An 18,920-nucleotide genomic window follows, 5' to 3' on the forward strand; every position below is an offset into this window, starting at 1 on the left:
CACAGCTTGCCTTCACCCTCGCCTTCATTGCTTCGTCTCTCAATTCTTTCTTAGCATTTCCTTGGGTATTCGCTCAGTCATGGGTAGGAGAATATTCTTTGCTCAACAAGACAAGGTCGCCAAAGAGAAACGCCGCAAACATTTGGAGCAAAGCGGTTATGTTTTCGGAGCGCATGCAAATGAAGATGCCATTCGAGATAAGGACAAGAGGATACCTAAGACCAAGAGGATGTACCGGCAATATGCCGAACTTTGGAAGGAGTAAGGTCCTACTCAACTGTGATGCGAACAACCCCAAGGGAAAACTGACCTGCTTCTAGCTTCCTTGAACAAAACGGGATACGAGGCTATGACAATGGTCCGGGTTCCAAGGTTCCAGATCATCAGCTCATCAAGGAGTTTCTCCGTTGGTACATTCATTCCACCCGAGGACGACTAAGTAAAAATGGGCGACCAGTGGTGAAGTCAGTTTTGTCGTGTGCAGAGCGTTTTTTTAGTGGCCTCGAAGAGGAAATGCAAATTAGCGTTGGGCTGGAGGATCGGAAAGAAATATTCAACGTGAGTCTGGATCCCCCCTAACAAAATTTCTCATTCCAGAGCAGGAGTTAGCGCTAAACACAAAGCAGTGGATCCAAAGGTCATTGACAGCAGAAGGAACCATTAAGAAAATCAATTCTCTAAACAAAAGCTTTACTAGGAAGGATTTCATCAGAACAGTCTCATCTCTGTGGCAGACCGATCATCACCGCTTTATACCGGGATTGCTCAAAGTCATCATCTTGCTGGCTCTTCAACTATATCTCTTCACTAGAGCGAGAATTGGAGCTTTTATACCTTCCCATGAAGATAAAATACAAAGAGGTCTTCGATACAAGGTAAGGACACTTCAGTAATATAGTTAATATTTGTGATTAATTCTTGTCATAGCACATCGATCTAGTTTTGTTCCTATCCTCCACAGTACCTTGGAAGGTAGAATAGAGAGTCAATCAAGTGTGGCTCAAAAATAATCGGGACCTAAATTACACGGTGTAAGATTACTTTTCTCGAACTCACCTAAACTATGCAGACTAGAATTGAGAGCTGATTTTCCGATTGTTTCAGATTTGGCATTGGGATCCGTGATACCAAGAGACCATAATTCGCAGCTAGGTATATTCTTCTGGCCCTTGCGCTTGAGTATGGTGCCCTTTTTGGCATAAACACCGTGGAGGACCTAGCCTAGTATAACCTTTCAAACGGGCCGATTCCGTTACGCTGGAAAGACGAATATCTGGAAAAGCCTATCCTCAGAAATATCATAGCTAATGGACCTCAAGATATTCCCTTTACCAAGGACGCGTTTAGAGAATACCTGCGTTAAATACTTGCTGCTGCTGGATATACCGAGAGACTAAAAGTTCATAAGATTCGAAAGTATCTTGGAAAAAAAATTGAAGGTGAGCTTTTGGAGAATTGTAGCCTGCAGAGCTAATTCGCTAATACCTAGTACAGAAAAAAAATATAGATCTGTGTTGGTCTCGCAAATCTATGGACATAAAGGACCAGGAACATATCCAAAGGACTATTTATTACACTGTTCGTCGATTGATACAGTCTTAGCTGTGCTGGACGAGAAGGAGTAATCGGATCATATCGAGTACTTCTAAGGGTTTGACCGGTTCTATGAACCTGGATTGCTAGGCGAACTACCTACGTAAATTGAAGAGAGTATTCTAGAGAAGCCAGAACTAGTGGAGATCAGAAGCCGGATCGAGTATCTTGAATCCTAGAACCACGACAAGGAGCTTATAAAGGCTGAGAGAATAGACTATAGAAAGGTCTTGGTTCGATATCGCCTTGTTGAACTAAAAGAATATCAGACCCGCTGGGTCCAGGAAAGACGAGACCAAAAAATCCTTAATAGGGGAAAAGAAGAGCCGATAGTTGTTAGTAATGACGTTTCCACACAAGCTCAAGCCTTGGTGATGCCCGAGATTTCCCGAATCGCAACGTTGATGTCTTGTACCAAAGAGCTTTCTTTTGACGAGATGCTTCTTTTTGTGCAAGATCTAAAAACTCAATGTTCCTGTGACTTCGGCGTGGTTTACCTTCCAAGTGAAAACCCTATTCACGGTCTCTGCCCCGCGAGAAGTTGTCAAAAAGAGATTGCAAGGTGAGCTTTCTAGTCGCATAATGATGACACTATATACTAACTTTGTAAGCCTAAAAAAATCCGAAAGAAGTGCCCACATTCATGAATACGTTCGGCGTGAGATGGCACTTGGCCTTCAAGTTTCGGAATCAGAGATACGCTTTTGTTACGAGTGTATGAAATGGTTTCCGTCAGGTCAATAGCGAGATCATTGTATATCATATCTCTAGTCCTGGAGAACCCAACACTGCGAAGTGATCATATACCGCCACACGGTCATTCGACCCGGCTACTGCCCCTTTTGCGTACCAAAAACGGACCTTCTCCCCGAAGATCGGTTATAGTATTGGCTGCGAACTGATAATCTAAAGCGGCACATTGAAGAAGAGCATTTACCTGAGATACAGTGGCCCACAACAAAGCCTATTTGCGGCTGCACCCAAACTTTTGAGAACGATCATGGCCTTCGACATCATTTGCACGACATACATGGGTTAAACAAAGCTATATGGCTAAATCCAAAGCCTCCGAGGAAGAGGAAGCGTGTCTGCAAGGCGGAACTGCAAACAGAGCCAGGGGAGTGCCCTAAGAAACCCCGCTTTTACCGTTATCCGGCCCCGCGTCACGAACATGAGCACCAACTGTCAGACAAAATATTTTTGCCCGTCCCCACATTGCATTCGTTCGTTGCAGAACATCCAGATCAATATTACTGTTCGAGTCTCCGTGGCAGCTCCAGTGAAGGCAGCAAAAGCAGCTCAGTTGTGTCTTGCTTATCCGCAGCAAGTTCTCCGCTCAGCTCTCGGCCAACAACCCCCGGACTGGAAGTGATTGACCCAAGAATCCTCGAGCCTTCTGAGATTGACAAAGAGCAAGGACGTCAGCCTTATGATCAAATCTCTATGCAGCCGAACCCCCTTAAAATCTCTCTGGATAAGCAAGAGATCAAAATCAAACCATTCGGTGATGCGACAGGTTCACAATCTCCCGTTCAAAGCCTTTCCGTTCAACCCAATATTGGTCTTGAGATCAACGATCCTCGGACTCTCGACCCTTCTGATCTCCACGCAGAGGGTGCACGCCGACCTTGTGATCACGTTGCCAGCCAGCTGAATTCACTCATCCTCTGTCCAAGTGAGGTTGAGACTAAATCAGTATCACTCAGTGGCACGACACAGGCGGAATACTCCCCTACATGCTTTATCACCAGCGAAGCGAACGAGCAGCAGAAAGTTTTGCGAGAAGATTGTCCCACGTCCACGTCAGCCAGCGATGAAACTGTTCCTGCGGAACATGAATACGAGTATCCCATCCATAACCAGATAGAAGTCGGTGGTGAAAACCTGCCTCATTTCGATGAAGCCCCTGTCACCAGATCTCGTGGACGCCTGATTAGAGCGAAGGCAAGATCACAGCCGCACCATCCAGATCACAAGCTGCGCCAGAGGCTCAATACAAAGGAGACACAAAAGCTGCGTCAACTCAAAAGCCAAAATCTGACTCTGAGGCAGCGGTCGATGGGTGTGGAGGGGCCGTGGCGGGGTGTATATGTGTTTCGTGTAATATACGGTACTATATGGCACACATGCGTCCTGGAAAGAAAAGGAATCTATTCTTCGCAAAGGACGATTTACAGCTTAGCCAATTTAAGATTAGGGTGGTTTACGATACGGGCCGAGAAACAAAGCGCGTGTGTCCAAGGGGGAATCTGTTTTCGACTTTCACTGTAATGTGACCGTGCTGTAGCATTGCCGAGAGACGCTGCGAAGTAGCTGAATTTGCTTGCTTGAGGTGGTGGATGAGCAAGAGGGGGTGCTCAAGTGGGAATTCACCGTCTGGGTTGTTCATATTTTCAGCATATTTGTCGAGCTCTGGGAGGAAATGGAAAAGGATATTTTGCTCGATCTAGACCCACGTCAGCGATCTTCTTGGAGATAATACTGTCTCAATTACCGATGGCTTGTCCTCCATTAGGCTAATGGCTTTGATATCGTGCAGCACCACGCGCAGGATGTCGCGCAAGCCTTCTGACTTAATGTCTATGTTCGGCGTCACTTCCTCGGCATTTCGTTCTAATTTATATCATTAGCATGCTCTCGGTCCGCCAAGCAAGACGTTACGTACCCAAACGTTCGCGGACAACGAATGCATATTCAGCAAAGTTTGTCTGGATCACCGCTGGCCTCCGCCGATTCAGTGATCTTGTATTTACCTGCTTCTTTGTCCCAGCTATACCCACGTCAGAAAATCTCTGAAGCGAAACCGGAAGGGAGGCAGTGGCCCATACGTTTCCAAAACTGTTTTGTATTGGGATTTGGATGCCCATTTCTCAAACCTCTCGAAATGACCCGGCGTTGTACAGATCGGACTTTCGAGATTAAGTCCATCCGCCTCCTCATTGCTGGGAGAGCAAGACTGATGTGGCTCAGTTTCCATGGAGAGTTTGGCTGATGCGTGTTCCAGCAACCGCTTCAGTGGAACCATGTCCAGACCTGGTGCGGACTGATCCTGGGTGACAGGAGTGTTTGGAAGTTCTTCATTGGTGAAATCCAGTAGCAATCTCTCAAGAAACACACCAAAGAAATGCTTCAGATCTTTCACAACAGCCTGAGACGCGGCTGTCACCCATGTTGGACTATTCGGGGGTGTGAAGCCTTCATGACAGAACAAACTCTTATTCGATGCCATGTTGTGCTCGGAAGGTATATTTGGGCAATTCTGAGCGGGTGCCATGTTGTTTGACCCAACAGATAGAAATAGTTTGTACAATGGAGAAAAGGGGTTGCATCAGCAGACCCAAATACTGAGGAATATGCTGTTCCAAGAGATTGGAAAGAAAGTGATGAACAGAAGCATAGTCGAGGAATGTCTCCGTCTTATATATCTTTGACCCTAGTCGTCTATCCCTTATCTTCCTACCCTTGCAAATTAGTGCATACAGCAATGTGCATGAAGCAAAACAACTTCCCACTGTTACTCGCCAATAATATTTTGTTTAGAATGGCTAGACCTGGCTATATAGGTCTCTCACGAATATCCTACACGGATTTGCCTTAGTACTCATTGGTACTTGGTACAAGAACAACCACAAAGTTGTGGTTCATACCTAATTCAGATATTGCCACTGAAGCTGTAATTATGCTCAGTAAGGTAAGATTTTTGTGCTTACTTCCAAATCAGGAATAGCTATTATGTCATGTGATTTTATTCCAGTGATGGTTGTTTCGGAACGGAAGTTCTATCCCCCGGTCCCACCTCTGCGTAGACAATTTTCTGTCATGCAGCGGGAGTATACAAAATAGGTAATTTCTCCAATCGGTGATTATTACCCTAATTTGTCACTAACACCGATACTGGTCATTACTATATCAAGTAATAAACCCAAGACTGTGCGCATGCAGAGTCCCAGCCTTGCACGCGGGGTGACTGTGCCATATGCAACGTGATGTATATACCAACCCCGGCTCCCTCCCCTCCCACCGGGGCAACCCAGGGGAAAAATTTGCTGGCATATCGTTGGCGTCTTACCAGGCAGTAATACCCCGCTTTTGGACACCTTCCCAGATGGCAGGGGCTTTAGTATAAATGACAGTTACCTCAACAGCCGTGGCCCCAATATCTGCATAGACATCAGCTTCATCCTTTATCGTCCTTCTATCTAGCAACGAAAAAGTACAATCAAGGTTTGTATCCAACCAAAAAGGAGCAAAACACAAATAGTTGACAGCTTCTAGGATGTGCGAATATCTTGTGTCCACGAAGCATTATCGCGGCTGTCCAACATCATGCAACATGACGACCAGAACTTTCAATCGATGCCTCCAAGCAAGACAAACCGGCCTCGATTGTCCCAATCCTAAGGATACCCCACTTGGTCAATCAACATACCCCGAGCAATGTCCAAACCATCGAGATGAGGGATACAGTCGTCGTTGAGTTTGCTGCGAACTATATCTCGGATGAAAGCCTGCACATGTTCGGCTGAGTCGACTTGGGACAACCAACACTGCTTGATGATCTGACCGCATGGAATAGCAGAAACATTAGGGAACTCCTTTTGCTTGAAAAGTACTTCCACTTGATCACTAGGGATCTCCTCGTAGGGACTGGTTCCGTGAAAAACCTCGTAAAGAGTCGACCCGAGCGCAAAGAGATCCGTAGCCACAGTAGGTGGGTCTCTCCAGTGGCGTGGGAGATAGAATCGAGTTCCCTCACCAGAGGCCGGTTTAGATCCGTCTAGCGAAGAGCCAGAAAAATCAATAATTTTGATATTGAGATTCGTATCCAAGAGGAAATTTCGCGGTTTGATGTCGCAGTGGATTATGCCGTTAATATGCAGGAGAGAGACGGCTTGCGCAGTTTGGTATGCCCACTTCAACTTCAGGCTCATCGGAATTGAGCTTTGAGCTTGAAGATATGTTTTGAGATCACCGTTTTTCATGTACTCAAGAATAAGGCCATCCCTGGAGTGACCAAATATCTGTACCAGCCTTTCATGTGGGCCAACGCGATGATAGATACTGGCTTCTTTGGCAATGTCCAGGACATGGTCTTCTATTTCCGCGCCAGGAAATGGCGATTTGAGGACGGTACCATCACCAAGGAGTTCCACAATCCCAGTTAACCCACCAGAGATAAATTGTCCTTGAGCATCTCTGCTAATGGTTTCGACCTTTCCGTGTTCATTTTCATTTGCTTCATAATCGTATTGTGGTCCCTATTGCAGCTTGGTCAGGGAGCTCTTGCGATGGAAAGGGACGCTCGATTTATACCGCTTCAATATCATGAGAAGTGGGCCCGTGGATCAGGCGTAACAAAGGAGAAATAAACGCAATCTCTGTCCAGTCCTTGAGAATATAACATACTGACAGGAATCGCCGCAGTGTCTGCGATAAGAGCGTAAGAGCCATTTAAAACGCGGCGGTTGTTGGTGGTCCTGCAATGACAAAGAGCGCGTTGCAATTCTCACATTAAAGAGTGATCCATCACGTGATTTTCTGCCATGTTCTTCGGGAATTCAGGCCTTCGGAGGTGGAACATCCAAGTTGCCGTCATTTTGTATTAGTCATCATTCTCGATAAATTGCCAGCCTTTGAGAGAGGGGGGGCACCCAGCTGAGGGGGCCCCAAAAATTACTGAGCGGGCCCCAAAAATCGGTGGAATATTACGCCGACTTTCCTTAGTTCGCTAAGTCAACTGGGCCCCAAAATATTTTATGCTAAAATTAAAATTCTTACTAATAATGCTTTTATTATCCACGGATCAACTCTATATAACCTTATATCTCTATATTTATGATATTTATAGTAATTTTTTATTGAATATATATAAAAAATCTATGTTCCAAATTATATACAAAACCTAGAAACGGTACAAACAAAGAAAATAAGGAGGGTAAACGAAAATATAAAACGAGGTCCGAATGACGGACTATAGAAGTACTGTGAAGATAATATAGTAAGGTGATAATAATATAAAGTTGAGCGGGTTCCAGCTGAGCGAGGTACGCTAAAAGCTGAGCGAGGTTCGCTAAGACCGGAACTACTATATTCTATTAGCGCATCTCACTCAATATTTTAGCTAACCGAGGTTCGTTTATTTTAGCGTACCTCGTTTAGCTATTATAAAATTAATATACCTTTATATACGAAAATCAGGTGACTATACTAGCCCTTTTTTAGGGGGTTTAACTTTATCTTCTATATATACCTAAATATCCTATATTAATAAATTTTTGGGCTTTATTTTCGCTATAATTTTAGTTTAAATATATTTAAAATATTATCTTTATATATTAAACGTATTATAAATATATATTTACTTTTATTTTTGTCTAGAATTAACGCGTGGATAGATAGTTATTATGATAGTTACTAAAAATATATAAATAAAGAAAGTGAGTATATAAATAACCACTATCTATTACTATAATAAACTTCTCTTTCTTTCTTTTTTTTCTTATCCTTTTTCTATCCCTCTCTTATCCTTATTTCTATTATTTCTATTATTTTAATATATGTTTAGTATATATTAAACTATTAATATATCTAATTAAGCCTTATATCTAAATTGTGCGTACTTTGATAATCGTGAGGTTATAAATACCCTTAACCCAATACTTAGGGTTAGATACGCGTATAGTGAGTATATTTATCGCGTTTTTTATTTATTATTTATATATATAGCTAATAGATATAGGCCCTATCCTAAACCCTAACCTGAATTAGGATAGTCCTTACTAGGAATTCGCTGCTACTATAACGGTTACTTAGATAGCTAGATGCCGTCCTCCGACTAAGATCACTATTTAGTATATAGAGGCTATATTCGTGAACTTTCTATTTATTCCGTTAAACCTTCGTGTTTAGCTTAATAAGGAAAATACTCTTATATATATATTATATATCTTTAGTATACTTAGAATATATATTAACCTTCTATAGTTATTATATTATAATTAACAGCGACTAGATATATAGTATCTATTTCGACGACTAGCCTATATATCGTCGATACCTATATAACGAATACCCTAGCGTAAGTATATTTATTTTTAATCTATGATAGATATATATTAATACTAAATATAGCTATCCCTACCGACTATCGCTGTAAGACCTAGTTTGAATATACTCCGGGCCAGAATACTATTAAGCGTTAGGTTCTAACTAGAGGTTAACGTAATACTAACTTTTTGAACGAACCCGGTCGTGGTCCTCCCTTAAGCGATATTGGCTAGTACTATGATACCTTAGAGCGAATTACGTACGTATCCTTAGACTTAGTTTGATATATTATTAATATATACTTACCCTATATATAATAGGGCCTCTAATCAAGCCTTTGCTACGATATAGGGAACTTGATTCTATTATTATCCTACTTCTCCTACCTCTGGTTCCTATAGTCGATATCTAGTATAGATACCTTTAAATTATATTAAATATATGTTTACTAGATATAGCGCGGCCCTTCTCCTTCTTCTACTCCTAATATTAGGCCTATCTCTTTCTCTACGCCTATATAGATATAATAGATATCTGGTATATAAGTAACTTATAGTATTAGTAGTAGTAGTAGTAGTAATAATAGTAGTGTTATTTAGATATAGAGATCGTTTTAGACGTAGTAATGACTTTTTTATAATATCTATTTAGTTCTTGGATAGGGGTAATTCTGATTCTTTTATATTTATTTTTTTTAATAGAATAAATAAATTAGTTATAAGTTTAATATATACCTCTAATATTTAGAATATATACTAAGGGTATATTAAAACTTGAATTTAATTACTATATATATTTTAAAGAAGCTTATCGCGCCGCTTTTATATCTTTTTTACCCTTTATATTTACTCTAATTTTTTAATCTTATCTTGTAATTTAGCCTCTTTAGTAGCCTAATAATCTCTAGGATTAATATCTCTCTATTAGTATTATAGTATTTAGGATTATTATCGAGGTATATAGGATCTAGTCTACCGTGGTAGACCTAGACTAGATCCTAGGGTCGATTTACTTACTACTAAACTTACTCTACTAATAGAGCTAATATATATTAAGCTTAGGTCAAAAATCCTAGTATCTAAGATAGATACTAGATTAGATTAATCCTATATCGGTAGAGACTATATAGTAGGCTTAAAGATATTATATAGATTAGCTAAGTTCTATAGCTAATAAGGTTTTCTTATATAACGATCTATTGATTTTCTATACCTACGATCTAATTAATATAGAATTAATATTAATATAGGAGATTTAGGAGGAGTATATAACCTTATCTCGTTATTAATCTTGTTTTGTAATTTCCTCGACCCGACTTTAGTTTCGCTAGGACGTTAGAAGGCCTTTATTATAAGCTATTCGGGTTTTCTCTATTTCCTTATCTATATATTGTTTAGTTCTATATAAAAAATAGGGTTAATATACGTTCTATATATATAAATAATAATTATACCTAATAATAGCCATAAGTAAAGCCTATTTACGCCTAACTACTTTATTATCACGATAGTAACTACTCTTACTAATCCCTATATAATAAGGCGTATTATTCTACTAATTAATTAGGATTTTAGATTATTTAGAAGTAAGCCTAGTAAGGATCTAGTCTACCTTTTTATTTTTAAACTAATATCTAGTCTTAGGCCAGTTTTTAATAACTTAATCTATTAAGGTAATTACCTCCTCTTTTAATAGCGTATTTAGGATTATATTAATAACTAGAGTAGTTTTATAATCTAGAAACTTTTTACGCTATATATATTTTATATAGGTTCGATAGAAAATAAGTATATAGTATAGATATTTATTCTATTCCTAGCGCCTATTAAGCCTATAGAGGTAATCCCTAAAGCCTATATTTTTATATTAGATTAGAAATCTAATAAATATATATTTAGTATATATCTTACCTAGAGCCTACTTCTTATATATATCAACTATAACTATACGAATCCCTTTATCTTTTAGTCTAACGCTATAGAGATAAGCCTATCTAACTTCCTATCTTCTAGTATTATAAAGTATATAGAAAAGCTTCTCGAACATGATTTTATATACTTCACGAGTCTCTTTGTTTATCTAGATATAGATATATACGTTAATCCCTAGTATACTATTAGTATATACTTAATATATAAGTATAATATAGTAAAAATATACTATTCGCCTTTATATTCTACCCAGAAATTATAAAGTAATTATGTTTACCTTAGACTATCTTAAATATAAGATCTATTTTAAGATAGTAAACGCTTTAGAAGTATTTAGCTTATGTATATATATAACACAAAATTATCTAGTGCTCGTGACTACCTAGATTAAAGAAAAATACCTCCTAAATCTATTACTAGTTATTATCTTTTACTTTATTAAAACAATATTTACGTAAGACCCTAGTAAGGGTAGTTCTAGACCTGGATAGACCCGCGGACAACCCATATAGGTTGACCTATGGGTCAGCCTATGGACAGGTCGTGGGTCAGACCTCTTGACCCATAGATAGGTCAAGATTTTTTTAATCCGTCCTACGGGTTAATAGGTTAACCTATTTAACCTATTTAGATAGATACTTTATTAACTATATAACTTTTATAAATTATATTATTTTTAGCTATATTTTTAGGTATTATATTTATTTTAGTTAAATAATTTTTTATAGTAATTAGGAGAATAATTCTTAAAAAATAATTCTAGAGAATATTATTTTAAATATTAATCGATTTTAATTTTAAAGCTTATAATTATTAAATACTCGTGGATATTTATAAACCCTACTAGAAATCCGCGGGAGGCTATAATTATCTTTATAATTATTTTTTAACTTTTCTTACTATAATTAATAAGATATATTAACTATAATTATTAGATCTATAGTATTCTTTTTTTTATTATTACTAATTAATATAATCTCTTTATAAATCTTTTAAGTCTCTTTTTTTTTATATAATTTCTAATTTATTCTATTCCTAAAGCTCTTAAATAAATATAAGCTATTTTTTCTTAACTTTAAATTTAATAATATATATAAGTATTATTAGATCTTATATAATAGATATATTTAATATTTCTTATTAATAGTAATAAATATTATATATAGAATTAAATAATTACTTAATACTAATATTAATAACTAGGATTAAAAGAAGATTATAGGTAAGGCTTATAAATATAAGAAACTTATATTAATAATCCTTCTAGAACTAATAGAATAGGATTAAGATAATATCTAGATAAAAGGTAGATTATAATAATTAGTATAATATTTAGATAGATTAGAACTAATATCTTTATTAAAACTAGGGTTCTAAGATAGGCCTTAAAACCCTAGTTCTAATAAAAATAGAAAGATAGAAACTTAATAGATTAGAACTAGGGTTTTAAGTAATTATTTAGAACCTTAGTTTTAATAAAGATATATATAGAAATTTACCTTTTTTAATATATTATATTATCTTAGATTAAGAGTTTAAGATAGAAGAATTAACTATTAAAAATATATTAAATTTATTAATTTAATAAGACTATTTTATTTTAGATAGTAATTAAAAACTTAGAATATTACTAATTTAATAATTTAGAAGCTAATCTTTAAGATTTCGTTAATATTAGATATTATAATCTATCTAAAGATAGTCCTAGTCTTTAGTTTAAAAAATTTAACTTTATACTAAAAGACTAAGATAGTATTAATTATATAGATATTACTAAGCTCTTTATTATCTATTATAGAGTAATATTTTTAGAGTTTATTTTTAGCTAATTTAAGGACTTAATATATCTATTATTTCTATCTAATCTTCTTTTTACTAAGCTATCTAATTAATCTCTTAAAATAATTAAATAGCTTATTATAGATAATAAAAATAGTATAAATAGTAATATCCTTTATTTTTAAAAGGACTATAATAAATTAGAATAATAACTAGATAATATTAAAAAGATAATTAATCTAGTATTATTTATCTATATTAATTTTAAGATAAAGATAATTATATTTAGAGTAAAATCGATTAAAGACTAATTATAATTATTTTATATATTAAAATATTAAAAAGATTAAATTCTATCTAGTTTAGATATCTTAAATTAGAACTAATTAAGAGTAATTAGGCTAAAGACTAAAAAAAGACTCCTAATATTAAGGGCTTATATTAATAAAGATTATAAGGTTTCTAATCTAAAATATAAAATAGGTTAGTATTTTAACTAATATATAAGAAGTATAGATATATATTTTTATAAGAGTTATTATAATATCTTGTTTTTATACTTTTTGATAGATATATTAAATATATTCCTTAGATTAAATAGTCTTAATTACCTTATTTTAAAGGTTTACTTTTATCTAGCTAAATAGTTACTTTAAACTTAACTAAATTATATATATAATATATAGAACCTAAATAATTATTATCTTAGAGTTAATATCTAATAATTAAATAGAATCTTAGATACTTAAAATAAAGATAGAGTTATTTAATATATTATTAATTATTACTATAAATATTTAGTCTTTAATCTAATATTTCTAGAGGATATCGAGAAAGATTATACTAAGATTCTATCTAAAATATATATTAGAAATAAGTTTAAAGCTAAATAAAACCTCTTAATAATTCTAATCTATATTAATAAAATAGCTAAAGATAGCTATAAATATTTATTAAAATAGTAATATCTAATAATTAAGATTAATAAAAAGTTTAGTCTTAGATAGAAGCTTCTAAAATAAATCTTTTTATTAATCTTAGATTATTCTTTAGATTTAATATTATATAATTTAATAGAAAGAGAAACTAGGGATAAATAATAATAATTAGATTATTTAAAAAAGGGCTTAGAATTTAGGATATTTAATAATTTAAAAAAGAAGCTATAAAATAATTATTATAATAATTAACTATTATTTCTATAATTTTTAAATAACTAATTAGGCTATTTAAAAAGAGTTCTTAGTCTAAGAAAGATTAGCTTATAAATTAAATAATAGCTATATAATATATTATATATTTTATAAAATATTAGATTATTAAATATTTAGTAATATTTTAGCCTTTTTAGTATATACTCTAATTCTAGTAATATTAGAGATTTATTATCCTATTTTTAGTATAGATTAGATAATCTATAATCTTACTATATTATTTATATAAGAGCTTTAGATCTTTTATTACTAAATATATAATTTAATTAAAATATAATTATATATTAGTCTATTATAGATTTTTCTAGTTTATCTTCTTTATAATATTATAAGAACTATTAATTTAGATATTAAGCTACTAGTTTAAAAATTCTACTTTATTTATATTATTAAAAATTATTTAGGTCTTTTTCCGATTATCGGATTATTTTAGTGTTAGTAATATAATAGGAGAGAGGCTTTACTTAGTTTATTAGTTTTTTAGTAGTTCTAAAAGGGTATTAAGAAGTTAATTAGAATAGAAAATAGATAACTTAAACCTCTTACTCTTAATAAGAGAGAGAGGATATAAAATAGATAACTAAGATATAAAAGAGATATAATAATAGTATATCAAAATAAAGGACTTAAGATATAGAAAAATAATCTAAAATAAATTATTATAGTTTTAGGGGAATATATAGGTCTAATATTTATTTCTTATTAATAGATAGGATTTAGTATTATCCTAGTACTAAATTTTATAACTAATTAAAAGATACTCTACTAATATATATAAAGCTTATTAGATAGTAAGAAATAGATTAATAGATTAGTCTATAGATTAATCTATTAACCTAAATAATTAGGTAAGAGTAATACCCTAAGATTTTTTTATCCCCTAAAAATTTTAATTTAACCAGCTAATCTTTTTATGTAGGTATATTAGAACTAGGGCTATAAATAAACACGTAGATAGATTAAAACCCTAGTTCTAATAGAGATAGAAAGACTACTATAAAAAGATATATATTTTATTATATCTAGTAAAAGAGGGACTATATAACCCTTTTATAACGAGAGACTTGAGATATAGAAAAATAATCTAAAGTAAATTATCGTAGATTTAGGGGAATATATAGATCTAATACTTATTTCTTATTAATAGATAGAATTTAGTACTATCCTAGTACTAAATTTTATAACTAATTAGAATAGACTCTACTAATATATACGAAGTTTATTAGATAGTAAGAAATAGATTAATAGGTTAACCTATAGATTAACCCGTTAACCTAAATAATTAGATAAGAGTAATACCCTAAGATTTTTTTATCCCTAAAAAGTTTTAACCTAATCAGCTAATATTGTTATTTTATATAAATCTAGAAAAAATATTTAAAATAATTCTTTTATATAATTAAGACTATAATATATTTATATATTAATAAAGAAATATTAGATATTAGATTTATATCTATTTTATTATTTCTAATATATATAGTTTATTTATATAAAAAGTAGTAATATTACTATAGACTTTAAATATATATTTTTAGGTTTAATATAAGAAATAATTAACTAATATCTTCTTTTACCTATATCTATCTATTATAAAATATAATTCTTACCTTAAAGTATTAAATTAATAAATTAATATATTATATATTCTAAATATATTATTACTATATAATATTCTTTTTATAAAGAGTTAGAATTATAAGTTATATTAGAACAAAAATAGTATTTAACAATAGTGTATTATTAAAAAAAATAAGCAAATTATCTATCCTAATTAAGAAATTTATACTAAAATAGGTCAAAAATGGGTTAACCCGTTAACCCACGGGTCAACCTATGGGCGGGTCAGGATTTTATTGACCCGACCTATAGGTCATGGGTTTGGGTCATGGGTCAAGATCTTTGACCCATGGGACAGGTCTGTCCATGTCTATTACTGATTTACTTATAAAAAAAGAAATAATCCTATTAGCTGATATTTATCTATTCTAGCGAATTAGGGTTAAAGATTTATCTAATATTATCTAGTAGCTACTACTAAATCCCCGAATTTAGCCTACTACTTTTCTAAAAAGGTAATCTACGTAGATATTAGATAAGAGTAAAAGGGCTAGACTAATCAAAAAAAGGAAGACGCCCCTAAAGTGTTCGAATTACGGCGAAATTAGGTATATATATTAAAGTTACCCTATTACTAAATAGGGTAATCTGTTTTTAGTAGTTAGGATAAGAGGATTATATAATTAGAAAATAGATTAAAAAAGATTATATAAGTCAAAATAAGTATTACATAATATAATAAGATATCAATAGCGAAAATCTTGAGGTGCCCCTATCAATACCCTAATCAGATCAGGCGGCTCCGAGGCGTGCTCAGTTCTACTCAGTAAGCAAAAAGCGGCGAGGGGTGAGCCCTAAAACGGAAAGGGAAGGCCAAGAAGTGGGAGGAGAAATCCGCTACCTAGGTAGGGCACGGCCGATAAGCGTAAGCTCTTATCGGCTTATCGATACGCCGCGGGGGCCGGGGACACAACACCGCCTTCGCGAGCTCTTTTCCAGAGACTCAACTCTTTCCCACCGCACCAGTTTGGAGAGCCAAAAGCCAAGATGGAACAACCCCAGAGTCTTAGGTCTCTCTTTACCTCAGCAAAAGACGACAAGGATGTGCTGGGATCGCGAGGCGACACCAACACCGACTCGTACAAGGACGATGTCCAAGCGACGATCGCCAAGTTCCAAGAATGCCAGCGACAAATTGGCGTTCTGTCATTTTTCAGCTCGAACGAGTCCCTGGATGATGTCTCCACAGGGGATCTACCGTATGGGCATTGCATGAGGAAATGGGGGGTGATTGTTGTGGCTAATCCTTTCGTGGCTAGGTACATGACGCTGGAATACCATCTGGCCGAGCTCATGCAGCGGGCTCATGGCTCGGATCGCGAATCTGTTCTTCGACGGGCGGCTGAGCAGTACGAGAAATTTCTGATGCGCTTGGATGAATATGGGTTACTCTCTGGCGGGGATAAGAAGCTCTGGGAGCAATACATGGCCAGCCCATCATCGTTTATTCTGGCCCCCGTCAATGACGCCGCCGCTCGACGGGAAGTCAAGGTCACGCGATTCAGGGAAGAAAAAGAGCTCAAACAAAAACTCGAGGTTTGCTGCGACTGTCCACACAAGACCACTTTGTTAATATATGCTGACACACGATTGAAAAGTACCTTGCTCGCAATGAGGCTCGGCTGCAAAGTGACGACGAAGACACCCGACGACTTTACCTGGCAGAGCTCCAACTCTATACACACCAGACCTTCCAATCGCTCGATCTCCTGCTACAGGAATTGACGATGCTTTCGGCCATGCGCAACGCCCCTCCCACCCAACTGCCGGCAGATGACCCAAGACAACGGAGTAATTTAGGAGGGTCCCACTACTCAGATCGCCTAGACCCATCCCTGTCACAATTGCTGAATGGCGGGAGAAATGGTCCAATACTGAATAACAAAGGAAAGCCCATGCAGCCATTCACGCTGCTGGACCGCCGCTCGCAACTCCAGCAAGGAGTATTTCGTCCAAGCCATAATCTTCCGACAATGACAATCGACGAGTATCTTGAAGAAGAGAAGAGACGGGGCAATTTCGTTCAGGGGGAGAGCAGTCGGGCATTCAACCGGAAATCGATGAGGATGACCTGGACAAGGCTGATGAGGAAACTATGAAGGCAAGGGCGTGGGATGAATTCACAGAGGCCAATCCTCGGGGAGCAGGAAATACATTAAATCGAGGCTGAGCCGGTGCCGCCGCGATACACCCAAGTCAAAGCCACATTGGCGAATTTGAACAAAAGATCTGTGGTAGAAGGAGTTCATGGATATGTATTTTAAAGCATTCTCGCCAGGTTCGGGCTCGTGGGCAACAAATACCCCGATGGACACATACAAACAAAGGATCTTAGTTTCAACAGGGTATCTGCCTAGTTACAGGGGTAAGAATCTACTCTCAATCTATAGTCAAGTCTGGCGTCTAAACGGAGACATTCTCCTTGGCCACCTTCTCCTGCTGGATGGCCTCGAGAATGGCCCCGGCACCGTCAGCCACCAAGGCCTTGGCCACAGTGACGCCAAAAGCCTCAGCACTTGCTGCGGAGCTGACGTCGGCGTCCAATGTCACTTGGGCACATTCCTTGCCATCCACGCTGACAACAACCGACCGCATCTGCAAATTCTTCGCGCCCTCTGGAGTCCGAACCCATTCAGTCTCGACACCCAACGGAGCACTGCAGCCACCTTCGAGGGTGCGCAACAGACTGCGCTCCGCCAAACAGGCGAGAGTCGTGTCCTGATGGCCGATCTTGCTGAGCATCTCATGCAAGATCTGATCCTCCTTGCGGATCTCAATTCCAAGCGCGCCCTGGCCAACGGCGTAGAGCATACCGCTGTTCTTGGAGTCGAGGTATTGTGTGATGCGGTCCTGCAGCTCAAGACGCAACAGACCAGCCGCGGCCAAGATAATGCAGGTGTACGGGCTGTCCTCGGCATCCAGCTTGGCCAGCCGGGTGCCGATATTCCCCCGGACATCCTGGATCTTCAATTGGGGGTATTTTCGTGCCAGCTGGGCGGTCCGGCGGATGGACGACGTGCCAACGACAGAGCCGGCGGGGATCTCCGCCAGACTCTTGTAGGACAGTCCTTGCTTCACCACCAGAACGTCCCGGTTATCTTCCCGTGGCATCATCGGGCCCAATACGCAGGAGGAGGGGAGGAGGGTGGGGACATCTGCGGGCATTGGGACAATAATTAGCAATTTTTCAATGGTCTTGAAGAAATGTGCAAGAAGAGTCGCCGTCTAACCTTTCAGCGAGTGGACAATCAAATCAACCTGTCCGGCGATCATCAATTCCTCCAATTCCTCCGTCCACAGGTTCTTGGTGGTAAAGTCTCGAAGGGCAATGGTGGTATTGAGGTCACCCGCAGTCTCCTTGGAGAAGATCTTGAAATCATATTCGGGCCATGCCTTCTTCAGGGCTGCTTGAACTTGTTCAGTCTGGAAGAGAGCCAGCTTGGAACTGCGCGTTCCAATTGTGAACGTCTTCTGCGCGGTGGGGGCCGATGCCATTGCGAGGAATTGAAAAGAAAAAAAAGAGGGAGTGAAGATAGTTGATTGAAGCTTGTACGTGTTGGTATGCGATAATATCAAAACACAGAAACACACACACAAGGCGAGAAAGAGGGGAAAGAAGAAACGGCCCCGAGGAAACGAGGGGTTACCCCGGTGCTGGATTCCGTGGAGCACCGATCACGGGACAGTCCAGAGAGACGGGTATTTGGGGGCGTATGGGGGGGTGTGTCCACCAAGA

At 36.8% G+C, this 18,920-nt stretch overlaps 5 protein-coding genes across 5 annotated transcripts; 2 read left to right on the forward strand and 3 right to left on the reverse strand.

The window, feature by feature from the left end:
• Window positions 1-79: 79 nt before the first annotated feature.
• Window positions 80-1,125, forward strand: NUU61_003970 (uncharacterized protein; the record flags this gene model as incomplete). Its single annotated transcript, XM_056654552.1, has 4 exons — window positions 80-261; window positions 321-558; window positions 603-875; window positions 1,105-1,125. The coding sequence occupies 4 exons, from the start codon at window positions 80-82 to the stop codon at window positions 1,123-1,125; spliced, it is 714 nt and encodes a 237-aa protein (XP_056512579.1).
• Window positions 1,126-3,796: 2,671 nt separating this feature from the next.
• Window positions 3,797-4,822, reverse strand: NUU61_003971 (uncharacterized protein; the record flags this gene model as incomplete). The annotated part of the gene is made up of 4 exons (XM_056654553.1): window positions 3,797-4,039; window positions 4,088-4,206; window positions 4,259-4,317; window positions 4,374-4,822. 4 exons carry the CDS (start codon window positions 4,820-4,822, stop codon window positions 3,797-3,799), a joined length of 870 nt encoding a protein of 289 aa, XP_056512580.1.
• A 1,168-nt stretch (window positions 4,823-5,990) lies between these two features.
• Window positions 5,991-7,044, reverse strand: NUU61_003972 (kinase domain containing protein; the record flags this gene model as incomplete). Its single annotated transcript, XM_056654554.1, has 2 exons — window positions 5,991-6,851; window positions 6,907-7,044. 2 exons carry the CDS (start codon window positions 7,042-7,044, stop codon window positions 5,991-5,993), a joined length of 999 nt encoding a protein of 332 aa, XP_056512581.1.
• Window positions 7,045-16,171: 9,127 nt separating this feature from the next.
• Window positions 16,172-17,283, forward strand: NUU61_003973 (IGBP1/TAP42 family protein; the record flags this gene model as incomplete). Its single annotated transcript, XM_056654555.1, has 2 exons — window positions 16,172-16,720; window positions 16,783-17,283. 2 exons carry the CDS (start codon window positions 16,172-16,174, stop codon window positions 17,281-17,283), a joined length of 1,050 nt encoding a protein of 349 aa, XP_056512582.1.
• Window positions 17,284-17,587: 304 nt separating this feature from the next.
• NUU61_003974 (porphobilinogen deaminase) lies at window positions 17,588-18,679 on the reverse strand (the record flags this gene model as incomplete). Its single annotated transcript, XM_056654556.1, has 2 exons — window positions 17,588-18,339; window positions 18,415-18,679. 2 exons carry the CDS (start codon window positions 18,677-18,679, stop codon window positions 17,588-17,590), a joined length of 1,017 nt encoding a protein of 338 aa, XP_056512583.1.
• Between the last annotated feature and the right edge of the window lie 241 nt (window positions 18,680-18,920).

The sequence above is a fragment of the Penicillium alfredii genome, assembly GCF_028826965.1.
Source record: "Penicillium alfredii strain IBT 34128 chromosome Unknown utg000005l_segment0_segment0, whole genome shotgun sequence".
NCBI classification, from domain to species: Eukaryota; Fungi; Ascomycota; class Eurotiomycetes; order Eurotiales; family Aspergillaceae; genus Penicillium; species Penicillium alfredii.